Raw genomic sequence first — 25,361 nt, 5'->3', positions numbered from 1 at the left:
AGAGAAGATGAATATTTCAAATAAAGCACACAACTGCCTCAGCAGTTCTTGGAACTGATGTTAATGTGGCAGCAGACCTATACGCAGAAGTAGGAGGAGCTGTGGCTCAGTGGAAGAGTCCTGCTTTGCATGTAGATGGCACCAGGTTCAGTCCTTGGCATCTCCAATCAAACGGGTCAGCTAGGAAGGGATTTGAAAGACCTTCACCTGGGACTCTGGAGAACCACTGCCCATCAGAGGAGACAGCATTGGCCTTGATAGAGCAATGGCCTGACTTAGTATGAGGCAGCTTCATGCCTGACATGCGTTCAGACAGGTCCGTTGCTAAATGCCTGCTAAGAGGCAGAAGGGAGCAAATGAGAGCTCACCCTGACCAAGCGGGAGAAAGTATTCTTCTTATTCACTAGCAGCATTTGTATAGCGCTTTCAGTGTTCACAGTGCTTGGCACCTATGAATGGTTTCTGTGACTTCTTTGACTATTAGAGTCACTTGTGTACTACTCGGTTTGTTTGGAGGAAGAGAGCTGGGGGGAGATCATTTTTCAAGAAAACTTCACCAAATCTTCTGGGAAGCTACTCCTTCCTGTCCCCTAAAGACTTCGTAAGTTTCAGGAAGATTGGATCCCAGGGTCCAGTTCTGTGGACCTCTGAACAAGCAGCCCCCAGTCACTCTCCATTGTTTCCTATGAGGGAAACATTTCCCAGGCTTTTGGCAAAAGGAAAGCTTAAGCAGAGCCCCCACCCCCAATCGAAACACAAATTCCATGTCCATGTAAGCTAAACCAACAAAGCCCAACAGAACCAAAGTGAAGGAGGAGAACTAATGTCAAATCAGACAATCCCAATGTTCAACCAGAGAACCCCAATCTAAGGGAATCCCATTCCTGACCCGAACTGAAGTGAGGGGAAAGGTAAGGGTCCCTTGAGCCTCGAAATTTAAAAAATTGCCAGCAGTGGCTTGAAGGGCTCCTTTGGAGCTTGGGCAGGGGCGGAGGGGTAAGATGGGTATCCACTCTGCCTGCTGCCTCCTCCCCCACCCCACCATCCTGACCCTGCTCTCCTGCTGCAGCACAGAGCTTGTCTCCATCTGTGCCGCTGCCCTCTCACTTGTGCTGCTGCCCATCACTCACGGCTTTTCTGCCTTTTGCTGCCACTCCTGTGGTGGCTGCCAATGGCTGAATGAGCTGGCCCAGGAGAGTTCAGTTACCCAGATCGGATCCAGAATTCTCTTATGTGATCCAGCACAGCCAGATCCTGGCTAATGCCATGTCTTTGTGAACTTGTACCTATTTACCCTGTGACATTGTTTATGGAAACGTCCTGGACACTGTATGGAAATGTCCTTGATACTGATTGTACTAATCTCACACTATGTAATCTCCCTTGAGTCTCAGTGAGAAAGGCAGACCATAAATGACATAAATAATGTTTTAAAAAATATAAAACTGGATCCTGAATCCTAGATTGCTCATTCCTAGTGATGCCCTTTTGCGGATGGTGACCAATGACTATTTCTCCACTATAAACAAACGACCTCCTGAGCACCTTTTTGCTTTCTCTGTACCATGTAGACACTGCCTCAGTCGGTATGCACCAAGAGCTGCCTGCCTGGATACAGGAAGATGGTTCCAGAAGGACGGCAGATTTGCTGCTATGATTGTGCAGCATGCAAAGGAGGGACAATTTCAACACAGACAGGTACAAAAATATGGTGGACTTAAGAGGGTAGAGCAGAGATCTAGCTAGGAAAGTCTGATGACAGATTTTGCTCAAAGTTCTACAAAAGGAAATACTGAGTGAGATCACAGGACCATCCAACTCTACAGGGTTTTACTTGTCATACAATTTCCTAGCTACCTCAGGGTTCCCAGCAAAAATTTTAAAAGGTTAGAGGGGATAGAATATGGGCCTGGGTATAAAATCCACCTATGGCAACGACCCTCTCTCACCCCCTTCCTCATGCTGCCACCCACCCTTAACCTCTCTTCACAGGTTTGGGGCCTCCCAGGCAGGTAAAGACCTTTCACCACCTTTCTAGCCTCCACTAGAGCAGGCGGACAGCACTTACCCAAATCCTCTCTTCTAGAGGCTCCACCAAACAGGCAGTCAGTTCCCTGTATGTACCTCCCCTCACCCAGCTATTGCCCAGAGCTATCTAGGGAAAAGGAACTAGAGCGTTTGAGGCCTGTGTGAGAGATATTTTCCCTCAGTCAACAATTTCAAGCCAGCCGGGGTTAAACAAAACAAAAATAAACTTTATTTACAAAATGGAACTTAGGAGTGGAGAGATTTTAAACTAATAAACAAATAAAAGTTAATCAGAGAATGTTTCGATGTAACAGAACAGGTTTGTAATTAGCTCTCTCTCTGGTTTACATTTTAAAAGACAGCCTCCAACTCTCAGCCCTCAAAGCCTAACTGACTAAACTTCCCCTTGTCAGATCTTAACTCATTCCCAGAACTGACCTGCTATTGGCGGCTGTCATTGGCTCTTGTGCCGCTGGAGTAAATTTCTCAAGTCTGTCACACACACATAGTGGCTTGTAAGATTATTGTTCAACTAACGATTACCCCATGATAAAATTTGCTTTGTGGCCTTGGTTGGGTTGCTGTCTCTCTCAGCTTAACCCACCTCACTGGGTTGTTGGGAGGTGAAACACGGAAGTGAGAGCCACATGTTTGTTTGTTTAGAAATTGTTTTAATTTTTAAAGAAAATGTTTATACCTCCCTTTCCATACATTGCAACAGACAGGTTTCCAAAATAGATTAAAACCATTCCGATTCAATTTCAAGCAATAAAATCAAAATGAAAGTAACTGAAATGGCAATGCACTCCACCAGCCGGTAAAACCCACAGCATCCAAGGGTGATGTCAGAACTGTGGCTAGATAATGTCCTTACTCCAGACTACCTTCTGCAATCAGACAAAAGCCCGTTGTTTTCAAAAGTTTACTGAAGAAAGAATTCATTATAGTCCACGGGCCCAGATACAATATCCAGGCTGGTACACGTGTATTGTTACGAATGACAGGCAAAGCATGAGTTACAAAGTATCAGAACCCAGCAGGCCCAACCTCCCCCCATAGTTCTCAAAACAATCCCTTTGAAGCTGAGAAAGCGAAAGTTTCCCAAGGCTGGAGAAGCAATAGCCAAAACAATCCTCTTCCGTGAGATAGCTGCTGGGAACATCTTGGCACCTGTGAACAAAGCACTTAGAATACTGAAAGAATTAATATGGAGTCTCTTTGGTTACATACATACACTTCAACCCTGACAGGCGAGACAACAGCATAATACAAAAGTGGTAGAAGAGATAGCCTACAAAAAGATGGTCTAAAACTGGAAGCCAAAGCAACAAAAGAACTGTCGAAGGCTTTCACAGCTGGAAAACGATGGTTGTTGTGGGTTTTCCGGGCTGTATTGCCATGGTCTTGGCATTGTAGTTCCTGACATTTCGCCAGCAGCTGTGGCTGGCATCTTCAGAGATGTAGCACCAAAAGACAGAGATCTCTCAGTGTCACAGAGATCTCTCAGTGTCCACACTGTGACACTGAGAGATCTGTCTTTTGGTGCTATACCTCTGAAGATGCCAGCCACAGCTGCTGGCGAAACGTCAGGAACTACAATGCCAAGACCACGGCTATACAGCCCGGAAAATCCACAACAACCAACAAAAGAACCTTGCTTTGAGCTCCTTTGGGAAAGAGTGGAAGGAAACTGAGACAGCACAATGAACAGAATTAAGACTCATTTTCTATCAATTAACCAAGGAAACAGTAAAATATGGGGGAATCATATTACAGTGAACAAAAATACCTCTAAGAAAGAAGCAACAAGGCACTTTGCACTGAAATAAATCTCTTTTTTTTAGATTCAAAAAATTGTGAGGAGTGTCCAGTAGATCAGTCTTCAAATGAGAACAAAGATCAATGTGTTCCCAAGAGGATTGTATTTTTTTCCTACGAAGAACCTCTGGGGATCGTCATGGCTTTCTTTGCACTACTCTTGTCCCTGACCACAGGCGTTGTTTTAGGAATCTTCCTTAAATTCCTGGAAACTCCACTTGTCAAGGCCAACAACCGAGATCTCTCCTACATTCTTCTCATCTCCCTCTTGCTCTCCTTCCTGTCCTCCTTCCTCTTCATGGGCCAGCCTGGGAAGGTGACCTGCCTCCTCCGACAGACTGCCTTCAGCATCATCTTCTCCGTTGCCGTCTCTTCCGTTCTGGCCAAAACTATCACGGTGGTGGTGGCCTTCATGGCCACAAAGCCAGGGAACACAATGAGGAAATGGCTGGGGAAGAGCTTGGCAAACTCCACTGTCATGACCTGCTCTGGCCTTCAAGTGGCCATTTGCACTATCTGGCTGGGAATCTCTCCCCCCTTCCCTGACTCCAACATGCAATCCCAGCCTGGACAGATCATACTGCAGTGCAACGAAGGGTCTATTGCCATGTTTTATACGGCCCTGGGCTACATGGGCTTCCTGGCTGCCGTCTGTTTCATGGTGGCTTTCCTGGCCAGGAAGCTGCCTGGTTCATTCAACGAAGCCAAGCTGATCACCTTCAGCATGCTGGTCTTCTGTAGCGTCTGGGCGTCCTTTGTGCCTACGTACCTGAGCACGAAAGGGAAATACATGGTAGCCGTGCAGATCTTCTCCATCCTGGCCTCCAGTGCTGGTTTGCTTGTCTGCATCTTCCTTCCCAAATGCTACATTATTGTACTGAGACCTGGTCTGAACACAAAGGAGCATCTTTTGCTGAAAAAGAAAGAAAACACATGATTCTGAGGAGGGATCATTTAGTGAGCACAAGGGAAAGCATTCCTACCACCTCAATCACTTCAATTTTTCAAAATCACCATTACCCTCTCCCCTTAAAAATCATATCTCTGACTAACTTCCTGGTCTTATACTCTAGCTTACGTACTTATTACTACCATTAAATCTATTGCATTAAGAATAGGAGACTTCTCCTTGATATCATTAGTGGGAAATTGGGCCATAATTAATATAATAGTATGTGGTGTATGGGGAGATACGTAGGCAGGAGAAGAGTTGGCCTGCATGCTCTTGCCCTTTCTTGCTCATTTCCATATCAACCATGTCAACATCCCAACAAGAGTGCAGAGTTTAATCACTCTCTGCTTGGATCTAACCTTACAGAAATATCAAGACTATGCAGGGTTGAGGGATCTATTTACATGATCTGTTCCAGGAGCCAGATGGATCCGGATGGTTTCGGATGGCTCATGGGGATTTTCCTGTTGATATGGTCATAGTGCTCCTGTCAATACCCCAGTTGACCTCTGGAATGAGGAAATTACCAGGGTGTTGATAAAATCATTCCCAGGTCCTGGTGCCCTCTCTCAGATGCTAGAGCCCAGGTAGCTGCTTGGTTTACTGAGAGGATTCAGGTAATGAAAAGACAGTGGAAACAATGTGAGCAACAGTGAGAAAGACTCATAAAAATCTGATAAGACAGGCTAAAGCTCCCTACAGTGCCTATTCCATGGCAGGGATGAGGCAAAGAAACAATACTTTCCCACCACTATTGCATCTGTACAATGTAAGTCTGTGAAAATGATGGCCAAGCTCTGCTATAATAATTAACAATTAATTGAATGTTAGTTGTTGTAGATTTTCCGGGCTATATGGCCGTGGTCTTGGCATTGTAGTTCCTGATGTTTCGCCAGCAGCTGTGACTGGCATCTTCAGAGGTGTAGCACCGAAAGACAGAGATCTCTCAGTGTCGATGTGTGGAGAAGATGTTAGCAGGTACTTTATATCTACTCAGGAAGGTGGATTTGGGCTGAGTCATCCTGTAAGAGTTTCCCAGGGTATGAAATGCTAATGGGGGGAAGCTTCACTGTATGAAGTTATAGCCCAGTTATAGCAAACTTCTACATGGAACATTTTGAAAAAACAGCTTTGGAATCAGCACCCCACAAACCTAGTTCCGGTTCGTGGATGATACCTTTATCATTCGGAGCCATGGTGAAGAAGAATTGATGGAGTTTTTAAACCACCTCAACAATATCCACCTGGACATACAATTCACCATGGAAAAAGAAATCGAGGGTAAATTCCCATTTCTTAGATACCTTGGTCATCCACAATGCAAACTTTCAATTAGATCACAAGGTCTACAGGAAACCAACTCACATGGATTGGTACTTACATAAAAACTCCAATCACCACCCGCGACAGAAAAGAGGCTCAATAAAAACATTAGTAGACCGTGCAAGAGGCATATGTGAACCGCACTTTCTCAACGAGGAAATTAATCATCTAAACCACACACTTCAAGCAAATGGCTACTCCAGAAATGAAATCAGAAGAGCGATTAAATCAAGGATAAATCAAACAACTAAGGAAAAACAGTCCCCCACAGGAAAAGTGTTTTTGCCATATATCAAAGGAATCACTGATCAGATGGGAAAACTTATGAAAAAGCACAACCTACAAACAGTATTCAGACCCACCAGAAAAATACAACAGATGTTACGATCAGCAAAAGACAGTAGAGATCCTCTCACCTCTGCAGGAGTATACCACATGCCCTGAAGCTGTGGACAAGTTTACATCGGGACTACACAGCGTAGCATCCAGACAAGAATAAAAGAACATGAAAGACACTGCCGACTTGGCCAACCTGAAAAATCAGCAGTGGCTGAACATAGCTTAACTCAAACAGGACACCGTATCTTATTCCAGGACACTAAACTACTGGACAACACATCCAACTACTTTGTCAGATTGCATAAGGAACAAAATACTCTACATCTTACAATAGCCCTGCAGATAAGATTAGCATATCAACCACCAATCCGTATGCAAAAGAACCTCCTCAGGACATCTTCTCCACACATTGACACTGAGAGACCTCTGTCTTTCGGTGCTACACCTCTGAAGATGCCAGTCACAGCTGCTGGCGAAACATCAGGAACTACAATGCCAAGACCACGGCCATATAGCCCGGAAAATCTACAACAACTAACTTTCTCCGGTCATGAAAGCCTTCAACAATATATCGAATTAATTGAATGCTGCTAGACTTCATACAAGCAGTGATTTCTTATGTCTGCTATAAACAGCTCACAATTGCTTAGTAACTTTTAGAAGCTATGTTTAGTTACATTGAGTACCAAACGCAAGAATTCAGAGCTCTGTCTCAGAGATGATGATATAATGGCTTTGTGTGTTTGCCAGATATATCCCGGCAGAAAGGAATTCTTGAAAGGTAACATATTTAAACAATGGCTTATTCTGTAGGATCACATGTGTGCAATGTGATATAAGCTGACTTTGCACTTAAAAGGTGATATGCATACTGAAATTTCTAACTGCAACTAACTTTGAACCAATCATATTGGAATTAGGTACAATGATGTTGTGAATGTCGTAAATTGCTATAAAAACTCTGCTGCTCAAGGGAGCAGCCAGCGGGAACTATTTTTGGCATTTTGTTCTCTCTCCTATAATTTCAATTAAAGTTCTGTAGACCAGTCACTCCACTCCAGCCATTTATGTCTCATTGGGAAGTGTGCAGAGGGTTAGCTGTTTTCAGGCACAACAGAACTCTTCTAGGTAGTCAGGGGCCTATTGGGATCTGGCCTGCGGGAGGACCTGTACTGCTCACTAGAACACTCTGACTATTGTGCTTGTCACTTTGTAGTAAAAATCTCTCATGTCTTTGCTGACTTGGAATCGACATTAGCAGTAACAGGGTCACACGGTGCCAGGTTGCCGCCATCTCCAGACAGTTGAGATATTTTTCAGTGTGTTCAGTTTGAGGATATGGACAGGATCCTTAGATGTTTGAGGCCAACCACCTAATGTGTTTATTGTATGTCCAATAGCACCCTAAAACCCATCTAGATTTCCAAGGTATAAGCTTTCAAGCTCCCCTCATCAGAGCTGTGACTCTGTGAGCCAGTTTGGTGTAGTGGTTAAGAGCATGGAACTCTAATCTGGAGAGCCAGGTTTGATTCCCCACTCCTCCACTTGAAGCCAGCTGGGTGACCTTGGGCTAGTCACAGCTCTCTGGATCTCTCTCAGCCCCACCCACCTCACAGGGTGATTATTGTTGTGGGGATAATAATAACATACTTTGCAAACCACGTTGAGTGGGTGTTAAGTCATCCTGAAGGGCGGTATAGAAATCAAATGTTGTTGTCGTTGTTATTGTTGCTGCTGTTGTTGTTTTTACTGCTACTACTGCTGCTGCTGCTGCTGCTGCTGCTACTACTATTATTAGTTTATACCCTGGAAATTTTAGACTTAAATCTTGCTCTTCTACTGCAGGCAAACATGACTACCCATCTGAAACCAATTTTATTTTACGAATCACCTTGTTTTTATGGCATTGTCTTCTATCCACTTTCTGCATTATGGTATTCCATGTTTTTCTTTTTTGCTTGTTTGGTACGCTGTCTGATTGAACAGTTTTGTATATGTTTTAATCTGCTTTGAGTCTCAGTGAGAAAGCTGGGCTTTAAAATTAAATAAATAAAAAATAAAATACGACCCTTGCCCTTCCTGGCTGCTTAAATATGTTGGGATACTACTTGTGAGCAGAAGGACGGACCCTGAATTAAAGGTATCTCCTGTTCTGGATGGGGTTGAACCATACTTGGAGGAATAGGTTCATAGCTTGGGGGTGCTTCTGGAGCAGAGTTACCAGAGAGTGGAAGAAGAGGGGTTGCTCTGGGATCCCTGGGGGTTGCCAAGGAATGGAAATTGTCCCAAGCCCTGAGGGGTTTCCAGTAGAACTAATGTTTAGAGAATCAGCCCTCAGCGGGATCTGTTGCTCAGGCTCACACCAGAAATTGGTATCTTTTGTTGTTAGCATGTCTGTCCATGCTCAGATAAATACCCCCCCACCCCCTGTGCCCCACCCAGTTTGCCTTTGGGAGGAGTCAGGGGAATCAGCCGCAGCCTGCAAGTCAGCTTCCAATCTCCCTCCTGAGAAACTCTGCTGGGTCCCAGCCTTGCTAGAAGACAGTAATTGGGAAGGGAGGAGATCAGAAGCTCACTCTCTACTGATCCTTTGATCAGCTGAGAGTCAGGTCGTCGTCACACAGGCTTCTATTTAGCGTGAAAATGGCACAATTTCCCGGCAAACACCCACCTTATTCCAACACTGATGCAATTTTCTCTCTTCTGCTTTGTGCTTGATAGTCGCGATATTTTGCACCTCAGTGAGAATGCCTCACATCGATGTTTTTTGCCTCGCCACGCCATAGGCCCACCCTTTTTTTCTCTCCTCAATCCCAGGATCCATTTCTCCCGCGACTCCCCTTTTTTTTGTAATAATGTCCTTATATCGCTATAACAACATCACACAATGAAAATTTTCTGCTGAAGAAAACAAGTAAAAATGACTGAATTGCCATTAGAGAAATTTTTATTTTAACCCCAAACCACACCTCGCTAAAAATGGCCGTGTTCAGTCATTTTCCGTTTTTTTTTTAACATTGTTATTCTGTTATAGCGGAATTAAACGCCAAAAAAAGGGGGGGAGGAGCTGCTTCTGCGCCCATTAAAGAGAATGGAACAGAGTGCTTAGGTGTGGACAGCTGGGAGCGCGAAGAAACGCGAGGTGACCCAAAGAAACATTACTGTGCTGATATCAGCGATGATGCACTCTTGCTACAGCCGCCCCCCGCCCCCCCACCCCAGCCTCTTCCTCTCGTCCTCCTTCCTCTCAGCTTCCTTCTCCAGCGGTGAGAGAGGCGGCGGCGGTGGCAAGCAGCAGCAGCAAGAGCGCCGCCGCCACCGCACCCCAGCCTAAGAGCATCCCCCGCCACTTTCCAGGCTCCTCGAGTCCCTCGCGCTTGGGAACGGCGGAGGCTGGGCGAGAGGAGCCCTCCTCCTCCCCCCTCCTCCTCTGAGCGATGGGAAGGAGAAATGCCTACATTTCCCGTCAAACCTTGAGGCAATTCAACCCAGGTTGAATTGAGGGAACTTGTCTCGTCTGTTTCGTCTCTAAGGCTTTTGACTGGTGATTAGAAAGCTATGCATTTTTTAAAAAAAAGTTGATTTGGAAGCAGCTGCCACCACAGCACAAGCATCTTCACTGCATGGCTGAAGGGAAGCTATTGGGAAGCAAGAAAAATATTTTTAAACAATATGTTGATTTTAAAATGTATCCTGTTAAACAGAACATCTGCCTGAAATGCAGTTGTTACATGACTAGTAGAGTCACGCATGACCTCACTCCCTGACATGTTGTGGTTGTCTCTGCCTCTTGTGGCAGCCACTTTGTGGTTATACCCTCCACCCTGTGTCAAGATTCAAAAGGGGTCTGAAGGATCAGAAAAGTTGGGGACCCCTCCGTTATGCTGATGAAATGCCCTTCCAGGTAATATAGCCAGCCACCAATCACAGGAACTGAATCCATGTTCCTGCTTCATCTGTAGCATGATTACTCCCTGGTAATCTGAGGAAAGTGCGACACCAATGAACTTTTTGCAAACATATTTTTGTCGGCTGCATATGGGGATTGCAAAGGGAGCCTGAGACTTTGTAGATATGATTAGTTCCCCTGTAATTTCCAAAATGACTGGTTTGGTCCTTTCTGGCCACAAATGCCTCCTCCTGAGCTCACTTTGAAAGTCCATAACAAAACAGGCAGAAGCCAGACTTGAAATTGTTGATTTCTTGCACTTGTTGGAAAATAATTAAAATGCTATGTTATGAAAATGAGTCAGGTGCGACCGAGATGTAGATGAAGCATGAGGCCTTGCTCACATAAAGCCTGGTAGTGTCTCCTTCCACACAAAAGACAGAGTTGAGCTTGGGGCAACATTACCCACAGAAGAGGCACTGCAAAAAGACAAAGAGTTTTGATTCTTTCCTGACAGGTTCTGCTACCTGATCTGAAGATGCAGCAAACTTTCTGAAGCTAGGCAGATAGATCTAAGTCCAGTCAGTGCACAGCTCGAAAGCCTTCTGGGACTTCTGAGCATTCAAGGTCTTGAGGATTGAGGAAGGGAAACAAGAGATAAATGTAGTTAGTAAATTGTGTTGTTGTAACTAGTTGTGAATTTGATTGGAGGAGGCTGAGTACTTCTGCCCAGGATGCTGCTGCTGCTGTTCCTATTGCTGTTTGTGCCTCATTTGACCTGTGGGAGCACAAGACTGGGTGATATCATTACCTACCCAAATAATTATTACAGGCCAGGGGACTTTCTCCTTGCAGCAGTCATCCCTTCAAAGACTAACATCTATATGAGTCCTACCTTCCACTATGACCCGGTCTATGAAATGTAAGTATCGGTTTGCAGTTCGGTCAGCGTGTACTTGGCCCAGTTCCACAAACAATCAGTAACCTTCTGGTCAGAGGGAGCTCTGAGTCTCAAGAGCTCATACCCTGGAAATCTAGTTGGTCTTTAAGCTGCTACTGGACCCAAATCTTGCTCATGCGGAAGGCTGTTGGTTTCTAATTCTTCCAGATCAATCAGGTGAGATGGGAACATTGGATACATCTGGGAGACATCCTCACCATCTGGAGACAGGTAACAATGGCCCAGCAGATGCATCACTGTGCAAGTTGTGTAAACCTTGTTCTTGTCTCTAGGAAACTGGTTTCTTGTGTTTTGAGAGTGATAATTATATTTAAATACTATTTTGCCAATAGTTGAGTCCCAAAGTAGCTTACATTAGTTCAGAGGCACAGGAACCTGCTCAAGCTTAGAAACGTAAAGGCAAGCAGTGGAAGGGAAAGACAGAGGAGGAACATCAGTCTGGTAGTGTCAACGTAGCGAGATGAGTTCACAGTAACCCTTGCTGATATTCTTCCTAGCATGGAGAGCGTGCATGGCGCCATCCTAAGCAGACTTAAACCCTTCTATGTCCTTTTAAATCAAGTCCATTGGCAGCCTCCTAGTGGCTTTTGGACCTCTGGCAGATTTTTTAAAACTAGGGGGAGAGAATATTCCATACCTAACCATCATAAAGCCTATCCGTAAAGAGACTAGACTTTAAAATGATCTCAGAATACTCTGTGACACTAAGGTATGTGTATGGTTGCCATACCAATGCAATCTCAATACAGGTTTCAGCTCAACATCTAATCTAATGATGGGAAATAACTGTTTCCAAAGAAAATATCCAACCCCAAATCATTCATAAATGCTGCCACTGATAATCAGAATTAAAATTCGAAAGCGTCAGAGGCTGTTCTGAATTAAAAGGTTTTTTTCCCAACTGATAAGAAACAAGATCTTTAAAAGAATCATCTTCCAGACATAGATCCAGAGGAGTTAGCTGTGTTAGTCTGTAGTAGCAAAATAAAAAAGAGTTCAGCAGCACCCCTAGACTATCCAATTCCACTGCAGCACAAGCCTTCAATAACCACCGTTCTCTTTGTCAGATGCATCTGGCGGGGAGGACTGTGGTTATCGAAGGCTTGTGCTGCAGTGGAATTGGATAGTCTAGGGGTGCTGCTGAACTCTTTTTTATTTTGCTACTATAGACTAACCGGCAAACTCCTTTGAACCTTTACACAAGCAAACTGATCCCCACACCAAAAGGAGCTGTTTGCATCTCCACATCAAAGGAGTTGTTTACATCTCCCCTCTCCTCCTCCCCCCTCCCCTCTCCTCCTCTATATTTGACCAGTTTCCTTCTGCCCTCCATGCATCTGACGAAGAGAATGTGATTCTCGAAAGCTTATGCTACAATAAAATTGGTTAGTCTTAAAGGTGCTACTGGACTCTTTTTTATCTTCCAGACAGAGGTTGGTAGAGCCAAGGCTCCTTTTAGTAGCCACTTCTAATAAATGCTAAACAGTGCCTGAAGAAATATGGGGTCTTACAGTACCCTAAAGACTAACAGATTTCTTGGGGCAGAATCTAGTGGATTAGAATGCCACTTCATCAGATGATGTGTCCACAGCTGTCAGATATACTCAGGTATAGAGACAACACTAGTGGGTACTAGATCAAATCAAGCCTGAATTCTCCCTAGAAACTAAAATGACAAGATCAAGGCTGTTGTACTTTGGTCACATCATGAGAAGACAAGATTCTCTGGAAAAGTCAATAATGCTAGGAAAAGTGGAAGGCAGTAGGAAAAGAGGAAGACCTAAAACAAGATGGCTTGACTCAATAAAAGAAGCCATGTCCTCCAGTTTGCAGGATCTGAGCAAGTCTGTTAATGATAGGATGTTTTGGAGGTCTTTCATTCATGGGGTCGCCATAGGTTGGAGGTGACGTGACAGTCCATACACTGTAAACATTGGATTGAACTCACAGTGAAATGTAACAGGTACAGCACATGGCAATTCTATGCAAAACTCAAGGAAAGTATGCCACTTTGAAAACTAGATGGGTTTCTTTTTCTTTTTACAATAAATGCAGATGGGCAAAAAACTCATATAATTTACATGTTTTAGATAGAACCATGCCATTATCAAAGATTACCAAGTATTAAAACTAGACTTACGGGAAACAACGTAGTACTACACGCAGAGAGACACGGTTGAATCCCCTGATCCCCCCCACAGCTCATTTTGCTGTCAAAAAGATCCACCTAAAATCCACTTAGTCAGTTAGTTTGTCTCTGAGTATATCAACGTTTTCTTATCCTGAATGAAACATGGACTGCTGATTTGCACTTTCCATGTCAATAGGAATTCTAATAATGGGAATCAATCATATTATTCTTAAATTTATTTTGAGATTATATTGGCATTATTTTTAATGTTTGTATTGCGTGCCATAGGGGAAGAATATGCATTTTGTTCAGTTACACAGACTTTGGCTTGGTTTCTGTAGGGAAATGGGGATTTCAGGGCTTGTGCCAAAGTTTCCACAGAAAAGGTGGATTTTGAGGAAGAATTGGAAGGAGGGAGAGCCCAGGTCACAAAATGATATCTCTTGAAGAAGCAAAACTTTGATCCCTTGTGAAGGTAACTTTGAGATACACCATTTAATTTACATTGCAGATTTTTTGAACGGAACTACCAACACACTCTGGCTGTCTTGTTCGCCATTAGCGAGATCAATGAGAATCCCAAACTCTTACCGAACATCACTCTGGGCTACAACATCTATGAAAACTATCAAACTGCAAGGATGGCTGCCAAAACCACCGTAGACCTCCTTTGCCCTGGTCAACAACAGTTGTCTTTCCCTAACTATCTGTGTGGAAGGCAGAAGTCGCCGCTGGCTGTCATTCAGGGTGGCGACAACCAGGTCTTCTTTCAGATGGCATCCATGTTGAGTATTTACAGAATTCCTCAGGTATTCCTTAGCTGAAGTCACAGACTAAATTTTTGTTGTAATTTCTGTCTCTTCGGGATGATGAAACTGGAGCCAGGAATCATGACGGAAAAGTCGTGGCTCAGTTGCAGAGCTTTGTAGGTCCCAAGGTCCCAGGTTCAGTCCCTGGTAAGGCAATACAACCACAACTGTTCATTTGGTCTCCAGAGCAATTTTAGAACCCTTGGGCCTAAACTACAAGAAATCTCTTTGGAGGGGCTGTGGCTCAGTGGTAGAACTTTGTATACAGAAGGTTCCAGGTTCATTCCTCAGTATCTCCAGTCAGAAGGCCCAGCTGGTAGGTATATACATATGTGCCATCAAGTCTCAACCACCTTATGGCAACCTCAATAAGGGCCTTTCAAGGCAAATGAAAAGCAGAGATTGTTTATCATTGCCTTCCTCTGCAGATTCTGCCTTGGAGGTCTCCCATCCAAGTAGTAGTAGCAATAACAACAACAACAACATTCGATTTCTATACCGCCCTTCAGGATGACTTAACACCCACTCAGAGTGGTTTACAAAGTATGTCATTATTATCCCCACAACAAAACACCCTGTGAGGTGGGTGGGGCTGAGAGAGCTAGAAGCTGTGACTACAGATGGGCACGATCCAAAATAAATTAATGATCCAGCCGATTGTGGATCGGCGCTGGCAACAATCCTGAATTAACAATTCACATCGATCATCTCCCGTTCCCCATCCGTGGATCGTGGATCGTGGAGGCCAAAGCGGGGCACGCTGCTATTCCCAGCAATGTGGGAAGGTGGGTGCTGGTGGTGGCCGCCAGGCCCGGCGGGCACGGGGAGACGGCGATGAGCTGCCTCCCCTCAGGGGGTGGGGGGTCTGGCCTGTGTTTGGCCATCAGAGCTGCCTATCAGGGTTTGCAGGGATGAGATTGGAGTGCCCATGGCTACAGAACACCCCCTTCCCCCTCCCTCCCCTGGCTGTCTTCTCCCAACTGGTGACTGCTTTGCTGCTCTGTGGTTGGAAGGAAGCCCTGCTGATCAAGGAAAGCTGGGATTCCATTCAGGTTTCCAGGGCGACAGAAGGAGGGCAAACACAGCTCAGGCATTCCCCTGGCTCCGTTGCCAGGGGAATAGATTGCTGGCGCCTGAGTGTCTGGCTTCCCGATCCAAGCATGATCGCCCTGATCAAGCCCCAATCCAGCCCCCCCCCCCCGATCGCTGCATCATTGGCTGTGGCAGAGCACGATCCGCCAGGTCCTGATCGCGCGATCGCCATTATTGTGGGGTTTTTTTCAATCGTAATGCAGATTGTGCCCATCTCTATCTGTGACTGACCCAAAGTCACCCAGCTGGCTTCAAGTGCAGGAGTGAAGCATCAAACCCAGTTCTGCAGATTAGAGTCCCACACTCTTAACCACTACACCAAACTGGCTCTCATCCTGTACCCATCCTGCTTAGCTTTTGAGATCTGGCAAGATCAAGCTATCCTATGCTGCCTTCCCTCTCAAGGATCAGAAGGCAGGTAACTTGAAAGAGACCCTGGAGAGCTGCTGCCACAGAGAGCAGACTGTCTGGAGCTAGATAGACCAGTTCCTGTCTTTATGAGGAAGAAAGAATGGGAAAAGTGCATGAAATAACTTTTGAGAATAATAATGATCTGTGTTATGGTTTATTATTTAAATAGTATGCACGGCCCTTTACAAAGTAACTTCAAAAACAGCAGCAGGCCGGATTCGGTTTCGTTTTCTCGGCCATGTCAGACGCTCCTCTCCGCAGGTCCGGGAGGAAGCGCCCGAGCAGCCTGACCGGGCGGCTGATCTGCGAAGATTAGCCCCCAGGACTCCCAGTGAGGGAGGCAGGGTCCGGGACGCGGCAGGAAGAGCCCCCTGAAATCGATGCGGGGGGTAAATTGCCCATTTGTCCCTATGGAGGCCGGCAGACGTGCGCGGCACCTTGAGTGCTGCCGGGCCATGGAAAACGGCAAAGAGCAGAACTAGGCGGAAGCCTGTAAGTAAGCGAATCCCTTCTGTTATTACAAGCGCACATGAAGGAGTGGTGGGATCTGAAGCTAAGAAGGCTCGTTCTTCCCCCTCGCTGAGTTTCAGAATTTGGTTGGCGGTCCCCCCCCCCTAAAATGGCAGCGAAAAAGCAGAGTCCCGCTTTGGGCAAGTCAATTTCGGCTGCCCTGCAGGGGAAAGGAGAGTTGCTCGAGGACTTGGTGAAGAGGTCGGTTATCGAAGCCATAAAGCCCTTTGTTGACAAGCTGAATGAAACAGATCAAAGGGTGGGCTTAATTGAGAGCGAAGTGAAAACCATTAAGGAAGCAGCGGGGGGGGGGGGGCGGGCGGAGAAGTCTGCCCGGGAAAATGCGTCACTCGTGAGGGCAACGAATAAAGAGTTAAAGCTGGTGGAGAACCAGCTGATCGGGCTACAAGTGGAACAAACACAGACAATTTTGCGCCTCCAGAACGTGAAAGAGGAGGAAAATGAGGATTTATGGGGCCTGGCCTCGGAACTATTGGCGACACCCGCGAAGGCAACTAAAGAAGAGGTAAAAAGCACCATTTTGGAAGTCCGTCGGGCTTCTTCAAAATATGCAATGAAGCGTCAGCTGCCTCGCGAGATCATCATCGATCTTTCATCTAAAAGGATCCGAGACACTATCCTATACAACTCATACAATGCGGATTTGGACTTTCTGGGTAATAAAGTCAAGATACTGAAGGACGTCCCATTTTTAGTTCGGAAAAGAAGATTTAAGTATAAAAAGCTCGCAGCTCTTCTGAGGGAACGTGGAATAAAGTACAAATGGCTATTTCCGGAAGGTATCTGGTTCAGTTACAAAGATCAAGCTTACAAGATAGCATCAGAAGATCAACTAAGGGATTTTGAGGACAAAAATCAAGAATTTCAGCAAGACACCAAGAAAAGGCGAAGTCTGAAGGGGGGGAAGGAATGAGCACTGCGGCTGCAGTTGCTCAGAGAGAATTGCGTCCGAGGCCCGGGGGGGGGGGGGAAGACTTAATTTGAATTGTAATTTGTATTTTGCAAGGTCAACCACTCCATCAATATCATACAAAGTTTTAATTCTTTAATAAGGGCAGTATGAAGGGAAAGCATTATGTGTAGTGTAGTGTTGTTATATGTTGCTGTTTTTTTTTCTTTCCTTCCCCTGCCCCCTTTCTTTCCCTCTGTATTGTTAGTCAATGTAGCTAATAAAAAAAATAAAAAATCTTTAAAAAAAAACAGCAGCAGGCCTTCACTGCCAGCTCTTTCTGCCTCTTCCATACTACAAAGTCCTCTTTATTTTCTTCACACACGCGCATCCATGCGCCCTGTTCCCACTCTGATCTCCATTCATTCTGGCCTATTAGCCTTACCAAGGAATAGCTGGCCACAAATACGGAGTTATTAAAAAGGACTCCATTTTATCAGGGAGAGTTCCAGGTTTTATGCAGAGGATGGTCAAGAGAATGCTGTCCGGTGGGTCCCTTCCAAGGCAAGGCTGGTACAAACTTTGTGAGGGATGGTAAGAGAATGCTGGCAGCTGCTGAGAGTCATTCAGTAGCCAGTTCTTGGGAGAGCTGCTGCTGTCCGGAGCCCTCCCTTCTCTCTCTCTCTCTCTCTCTCTCTCTCTCTCTCTCTCTTTCTCTCTCTCTCTCTCTCTCTCTGGCTGGTGGATGTTTCTTCTGACAAGGCTGAACTTTGGACAGCGGCACACAGCAGCTACCACCAGCAACTGACTGACTGTCTTTTTGATAGAGAGAGAAAGAATCACCATATCTGCTTGTGGTGGTGGCATGTGTGCCAGGGGAGGGAGGAGAAGAGAGCAAGATTAATTCTTTTGGGAGGCCCAATGCCACCATTCGGAGAGGGAAGGCAGGCAGGAATGGGTCAAGAAACTCTCTCCCAAGGGAAATTAAATCTGTCCCCTTCTGTTGCCATCTTCCTCCAGCAGGCAAAGACTTCTTTTTTGGTTCTTTTGACATTCCCTCTGTAATCCTTCCATCCTGCCCTACATTTTAATTTTTTTCTTCTGGTTTTGTATATTTATTTTACTTTGGTTTTTAACTGTTTTAATGAGGTGTTTTTGTTTGGTTTTAATGGTTTTTATGATGTATGTTTTTAATCTGTTAGCTGCCTTGGTGGCCTTGATAAGGGCAGGAAGGTGGGGAACAAATTTTGTAAATATACAAATAAGAATTTTGTTTCCTCAACCAACCCATTGCCACCTCCCACACCACTGGCAAGAGCAAGCCAAAATCTAATGGCACAGGCAGTTCACAGAGGACTATATTGGAATAGACCAGTGGCAGCATCGGTCCAGGGGGAGAGAATGGGCATAACCTACTCTATTGTCTCCTTCCAGTGGCAGGTCAACTACCCTCTGCATCATGCCACCCTAAGCAACTGCTTCAGTCATATCACAGGAGCCTTTGTCTTCTGCTGAAACAGACCCTCTGACCTATCAGGAGCAGTCGTATCTTCTCAGTCTGGCAGTCTCAGGAAAACATTTTTTGCATCATCTATTACTCGATCCTATTAACTGGAGAGTCCCAGAATTGAACCTGGGACTTTTTGCGTGCAAAGCAAGTATTCTGCTACTGAGCCATGGACCACACCACTTTGGTCTCTGGGCAGAGACCTTGAAAAAGCAGGCTGCAACCACTGTTGCTGCAAAATGGTGGTATTAAGTCCAAAAAGGGACACTCGGTTAATGCAACCCACCCAGCTTCCTGTTCAAAAATTGGGGGAGGAGGATCAAACTCAAAATCTAAGAGGCATGCACTAGCTTTATCTGCATCGTGAGAAGGCAAGAGATGTCACACACATACATAAGAGAAAAGGTAAAAACCTGGATATTACGCAGGGCCACACACACAAGCTACAGAGAGATACACCCACTGTTGATGCAGTGTGCTGTAACAGTTTGGGCTGGGTGTCCCAATGAAGGAGAAGGAGCCCATAGTCAGGCCTGTATCAGCTCTTATACCTTCTTTTCTGTGCTTCTGGCTCTTCTTCCGTAGGTTTGGCCTGCATCAGCTCAGATTAGGGCTTGTACCTGACCTCTAGGATGATTCTCAGGTAGCTCTAGTGTTATTGTTGGCACTTAAGAGATAAAAAAAACCAAGGCCCTCTCGTTCTCCTTTTATTTCTGGGGTTTTCCATACTCACCGGGGTCAGAAATCATAGGTTGTGTCAGAGTTCTCAGAACAGAGCAGTTTGACCTTGGCCTATTGATAAGCCCCTTCCCTGCTCCCTGCATTCAAACTTGGCACACTGGAAAGATGGCTGCAGTTGTACTCCCTGAGTAAGCCTCAAATCAGAGGGGAGCCAGGGTTGCCTCTAATTGTCCCTCAAAGGTCATGGGTCTTGGTAGGTGTCCTGCAAATGCTTGCACATTTTGGAGCATTATCTTCTTTCTTCTATAGCTCACCTACGGTTTGGTGCATCATGTGGGAAGCGATAAAACGCCGTTCCCTTTTTCATACTGGATGAGCCCGAATGAGGAGTCCCAGTACATGGGCATAGTCAAGCTGCTCTCGTATTTCAGATGGACATGGGTCGGCCTCGTGGCCCCAGCTGATGAAGATGGAGATTTGTTTGTAAATACCTGGCGGACAATGCTCACCAGGAGCGGAAGCTGTATCGCTTTCACATGCAGGATTCCTACAATGATCGCTCTCCACTCGCGCCAAGCATTTTTCTCTAAGGAAAATATCCGTGCAGAATTCTCACAGAGGAAAGCCAACGTGTTAATTTATTATGGGGACCCTCATTCCATGTTCACTTTGCCGCTCATACTAACATTTTTAAATTCTAAAACAGGCTTCCTCATGGAAAAAGTATGGATCACGACCACTCTGTGGGGCTTTACCTTGAGCACATCCTTTGTCCACTGGGATGTCAGATATTTCCACGGTGCTTTGTCCTTCGTGATTCGAACAAATGAAATGTTAAAACCCCAGGAGTATTTCTTGGTTCGAGAAGAATATCCCCTTAGACATGTTTGGTCAGATATATTTCACTGCTACAGTTCCATATCTTACAGCACGCCAGCTCCAAGATGGTCACGGAAAACTTGGAACAGATGCCTGGGAAAGGGCTCCCCTCCAGATTGGCTTCAAAAAGAAGTCTCTGTAGAGAGCAACATTGTTTATAATGCTGTCTACATTGTGGCACATGCTTTACACAGGATGCTTTCATCCAGATTTAACTATATCATGACTAGACTGGACCATCACAAAACTCAGTCATGGCAGGTAAGAGAGACTTACACTAAAATCACACTTTCAAACAGTTTTTTTGATTCAGGCACCATTTTCCTCCACCCTCAAGCTTTTGTTTAGAACTAGACACATGCCTGCTCACTCTGCGTGTGATATTTAATGGTAGTTTGAATACTGAATGAGCTGTCCTGTCTAGGGTTGCCATCCTCCAGCTGGGACCTGGAGATCTCCTGGAATCACAACTGACCACCAGACTACAGAGATAATTTCCCCAGGAGAAAATGGCTCATTTGGAGGATACTATGCCCTACAAAGCTTTCTCCCTCCCCAAACCCCACCATTTCTAATTGTCATCCCCAAATCTTGAGGGGTTTCCCAACTTGACAGCCTGACTTAAGAGCTGCAGCAATACTGGATGAAGCAACCGCCTCAGAGATCATCCTTTCTTGGCAAACTGTATGGACATTTCTGCAGCTCCTTAGAGTTCACCTCCTTAGAGTTCACCCTTGGAACTGTGGCAGCGTTCCCCCAAGCATGCACACGTTGTTTGACAATTGTGCCCATATTGTTTTTTACTGGGCATGGAGTAAGGGTCAATGGGTGTGTGTGGGAGCGGGAGGTATTTGCGAATTTCCTGTATTAATAATAATAATAACAACAACATTTGATTTATATACCGCCCTTCAGGACAACTTAATGCCCACTCAGAGTGGTTTAGAAAGTATGTTATTATTATCCCCACAACAAAACACCTTGTGAAGTGGGTGGGGCTGAGAGAGCTAGAAGCTGTGACTGACCCAAGGTCACCCAGCTGGCTTCAAGGGGAGGAGTGAGGAGTCAAACCTGGTTCTCCAGATTAGAGTCCCGTGCTCTTAACCACTACACCAAACTGGCTCTCCAGTTTTTGAAGCGGGTTGGACTAGATGACCCTAGAGGTCCCTTCCAACTCTATGATTCTTTGATTCTATGGCAACTAAAGGTGAGCACTTGTGGGTACTGCATGTGGAGGATGAATTTTTGGAGCAACTCAGCAAAACACAGACCTAAAGCAGGAAAAAGGCGGAAACAATGGGCTGTGCAGAAATGGCCTATATCATAAATGGCTTGCAGCCAGGATACTTGAAGGACCGCTTCCTCCCATATTGTCCAGCCAAAGGTTAAGATCTACCCCTCAAGCTCTGTTCTCAGTGATCTCACCTTCAGAAGAGAGGTGAGTGGCAACCAGAGGCAGGGCTATCTCAGTAGTGGCACCTTGCTCGTGGAATACCCTTCCTCTTCAGGTTCATCTGGCACCTACATTGGTTTTGTGTAAGTGCCAAGCTGTTTACCAAAGTTTTTAATTAGTGAGTTAATTTTTAACAATATTTTAGCCCGGAAACAGTTAATCTGTCTGTGGTCTGTTTATATGATCTATGCTAGGCAGGGTTTTTTTAATGCTGGATTTTAATTAATATCTTTTTATATTTTGCTTTTATTATTTTTATTTTGTAAGCCGCTTCAGGCAGGTTTCTGGACAAGTGGCATAAAAATGTTGTAGAGAAATAAATAAAATTAGAGCTCATCTGTGTCACGATGGTCCAGTTCTCTTAATTTTTGGCACTGCATATCAAACCATCATTCTGAAGTGGGTGGCTGATTTTTAAATTCCTATCTTTATTTTCTGAGGAATTACACCTGCTATGAACAGCCATAACTTCTAAAGCAAATAGTGGGGTGGGGTGGAAGGTCTAGGGATTGTGTGGGTCAGATTTCTTTCATGTTTGACACTGAAACTCCCACAATTATCCTGAAGCCAGTGGCAAATCTGAGGTGCTTAGCTTTATTTTCTAAGGAGTATGACAGACAGACAGACTAATTCTTCTATTACTATGTAGTTTTATTTAGAGTATTTTTATTCTTCTCTTCTTCCCAGAAGCTCAGGGTGACGTAAATGATTCTCCCACCCTTCACTGGATTCTCACAGCAACCCACATGAGGCTGTGAGTGTGTGAGTGGCAAAAAGTCACCCAGGAAGCTTCATGGCAGAGTGGGGATTTGAACCTGGATCTCCGGCAGCCTGGCCTCCAGCCAAATGCTTATATATTTTCTTTTCTATATGGTTCTAATTGCCAGTGTACTTATTAAAATCTTTAAAAATGGAATGAAGTGGGAGGAATGAAGGACCTAAAGCATTTACCTAATGCTGGCCTTGGAATTCTTGTTTTAGCTCCATCCCTTTCTGATAAATGTCCATTTCAACAGTACAACTATGGATGATGTGCATTTTAACGAGGATGGGGAATTAGTTGCTGACTATGATATTCTGAATTTGGTTGTCTTCCCTAATGGCTCTGCCATGAGGGTGAAAGTCGGAGGTCTTGAAATCCAGGCTCCCTCAGGCCTGGAGCTGAAAATTCAGGAAAATGCCATCGTGTGGCCTGGCTGGTTTAACCAGGTGAGGCATTTCTTTGCATTTGGTGTTCACTTTATGCATTTCTGCTTGGGGACTTGAGGCTGTGGAATATACATGATCCTTGACTAATAGCCATGGTGGTAGGGTTATCAACTCCAGTTGGGAAATTCCTGGAGATCTGGGGGTGGAGCCTTGAGAGGTTGGCCTTTGGAAAGTGGAGGAACCTCATTGGGGTATATTTATAGGTATGATATTCAGGGCTTTTTTTCAGCTGGAACGCAGTGGAACAGAGTTCCGGTGCCTCTTGAAAATGGTCACATGGCCGGTGGCCCCACCCCCTGATCTCCAGACAGAGGGGAGTTTAGATCACCCTCCGCGCTTCGGGGCAGAGGGCAATCTAAACTCCCCTCTGTCTGGAGATCAGGGGGCGGGGCCACTGGCCATGTGACTATTTTCGCCGCTGGTGATTTAAACTTTAAAAAACTCCCCCCTTGTTCCAGCTGACCCAAAGTGACATCATTGTGCAGTCCTGAGTTCCACCACCTCTTTTCCCAGAAAAAAGCCCTGATGATATTTGTAAGTATTAACCGATAAAGCCCAATGCGAACTGGGACTTGCATATCTTCGGGACCACCTCTCCCCATATGTGCCCCAGAGGATGCTTTGATCTAGTGATAAACAGCTACTAATGATCCCTTGCCCCAGGGAGGCCCACCTAGCGTCGACCAGAGCCAGGGCCTTTTCGGTCCTGGCCCCAACCTGGTGGAATGCTCTGTCTAATGAGTCCAGGGCCCAGTGGGATTTGTTATCATTCTGCCGGGCCTGTAAGACAGAGCTGTTCCGCCAGGCGTTTGGTTGATGCTGGGTAAGGCCCCCGCCAGCCGAAATAGGGTAGAACAGGGCCCTCCCTATTAGAACATCCGCCTGCAAAAAAGAAGTTTCCTTCTTTATTTTTCAGTGACAGTTGGAAATGGATTAATGAACTGTTTGTACCGCTTGTGCTTGTTTTCAAATATTTATATTGTATTTATTATGTTTTAAACTGTGGTTGTAATTTTAATGTATATAAATCTGATCCGGCATGAGCCTGGCGGTGCGGGGAGGGTGGAATACAAATTTAAACAAACAAACAAATAAAATAAGATAGCATAGAGTCCAGAGCTGCTATTTTTCTGCAGGGGAACTAATCTCTTTCAGCTAGACGTCAGTTTTAATTCCAGGGGCCCATCTGGATGTTGGCAGCCCTAAATGGGGATGTTGTAGTGTTTGTAGAGTTAGCCTAAGAGCAGGATTCAAATCTGACTCTGATGTGAAACTTGGTGGGTAACATCAGATCAGTCCCCTGTAACCTACCTCTCAGTGTTCTTGTGAAGATAAAATCTGGGAAAGGCGAGTCCGTGAATGACATACTCCTTGACTAGGGGCCAGTGTGTTATAGCGGTTGGACTAGGACTGGGGGTCCTGTGTTCAAATCTCATTTCAGTCATATTACTTATGAAGTGACCCTAGGCATTTGTATAGTGCTCTCGACATTCGCAGCGCTCGGCATGCATTAGCATTAAAATGGTGGCCATCTGGCTATCCTTGGTGGGAAAGCTGAACTCAACTGGCTTTTAGGTTTGTCTCCAACAGGGCTCTTCTTACACGGGGTTTGTGTCACTCACCTTGGCCCAGAGACACTTTCATATTATTCCGCTTGGTTGGAAGAACAGAGAGGAGAGCACTGTCAGGACAGATATGTGATTTTTGCAACTCTTGACCTATGTTTCTTTTGTCTTCTATTTCTGTAAGTAAAACAATTCCTGCAGCCCCTTCTTGCTTTCTCTTTACCCTGTAGACGAGGCCTCCTTCTGTATGCACTAAGAGTTGCCCTCCTGGATACAGGAAGATGGTTCCAGAAGGATGGCAGACTTGCTGCTACAATTGTGTGCCATGCAGGGGAGAGACAGTTTCAACTCAAACAGGTACACAAGCATGGACTTAAGGAGAGCAGAGCAAAGATACAGCTATGAAAATCTGTGCTCAGATATTCTACTCTCTGCAACAGCAGAGATACCAAGCAAAAGCAGTGGTCCAGCCAGCCAGGTATCATGTCTTCTAACTAGCAGCAATTCTGTGGGGTTGTGTGCTGGGGTCTTTCCTTGGGTAATCTTTGTTCTGCAGAGATTACACAGAGCTAGTGTAGTATAGTGGTTAGAGTTTCAGACTGAGGAGACATGGATCAGAATCTCTACTTTATCTTGAAATCATCAGGAGACTTTGAGCTGACCTCTTTCTTTCAATTGAACCTACCTCTTAGGGCCAAACTAGGGCCGATTCCAGATGACTAACCTTAAGGCGCTTCATGCCGCCCTCTTCCGGATCGCGACGGGGAAAATGCGAAATATCGCGTTTCCTCGCGCGAGTTTTGCGCATCGTCGCGCAAAACTCGCGCGAGGAAACGCGATATTTCGCATTTTCCCCGTCGCGATCCGGAAGAGGGCGGCATGAAGCGCCTTAAG

The 25,361-nt window shown here is 45.3% G+C and overlaps 1 protein-coding gene across 1 annotated transcript; it reads left to right on the top strand.

The window, feature by feature from the left end:
* The first annotated feature begins 3,985 nt into the window (after nt 1–3,985).
* On the top strand, nt 3,986–4,783 carry LOC129327797 (vomeronasal type-2 receptor 26-like). The gene has a single exon (XM_054976552.1). It carries the CDS (start codon nt 3,986–3,988, stop codon nt 4,781–4,783), a length of 798 nt encoding a protein of 265 aa, XP_054832527.1.
* Nucleotides 4,784–25,361: the final 20,578 nt, after the last annotated feature.

The sequence above is a fragment of the Eublepharis macularius genome, chromosome 4 (genome assembly GCF_028583425.1).
Source record: "Eublepharis macularius isolate TG4126 chromosome 4, MPM_Emac_v1.0, whole genome shotgun sequence".
In the NCBI taxonomy this organism is placed as follows: Eukaryota; Metazoa; Chordata; class Lepidosauria; order Squamata; family Eublepharidae; genus Eublepharis; species Eublepharis macularius.
Note: the sequence above shows the minus strand (reverse complement) of the source record. Positions and strands in the feature narration are given on the sequence as shown.

What these genes read in the sequence shown, in the direction of transcription:
- LOC129327797 (XM_054976552.1), top strand. Translation starts at nt 3,986, where the DNA reads ATGGCTTTCTTTGCACTACTCTTGTCCCTGACCACAGGCGTTGTTTTA.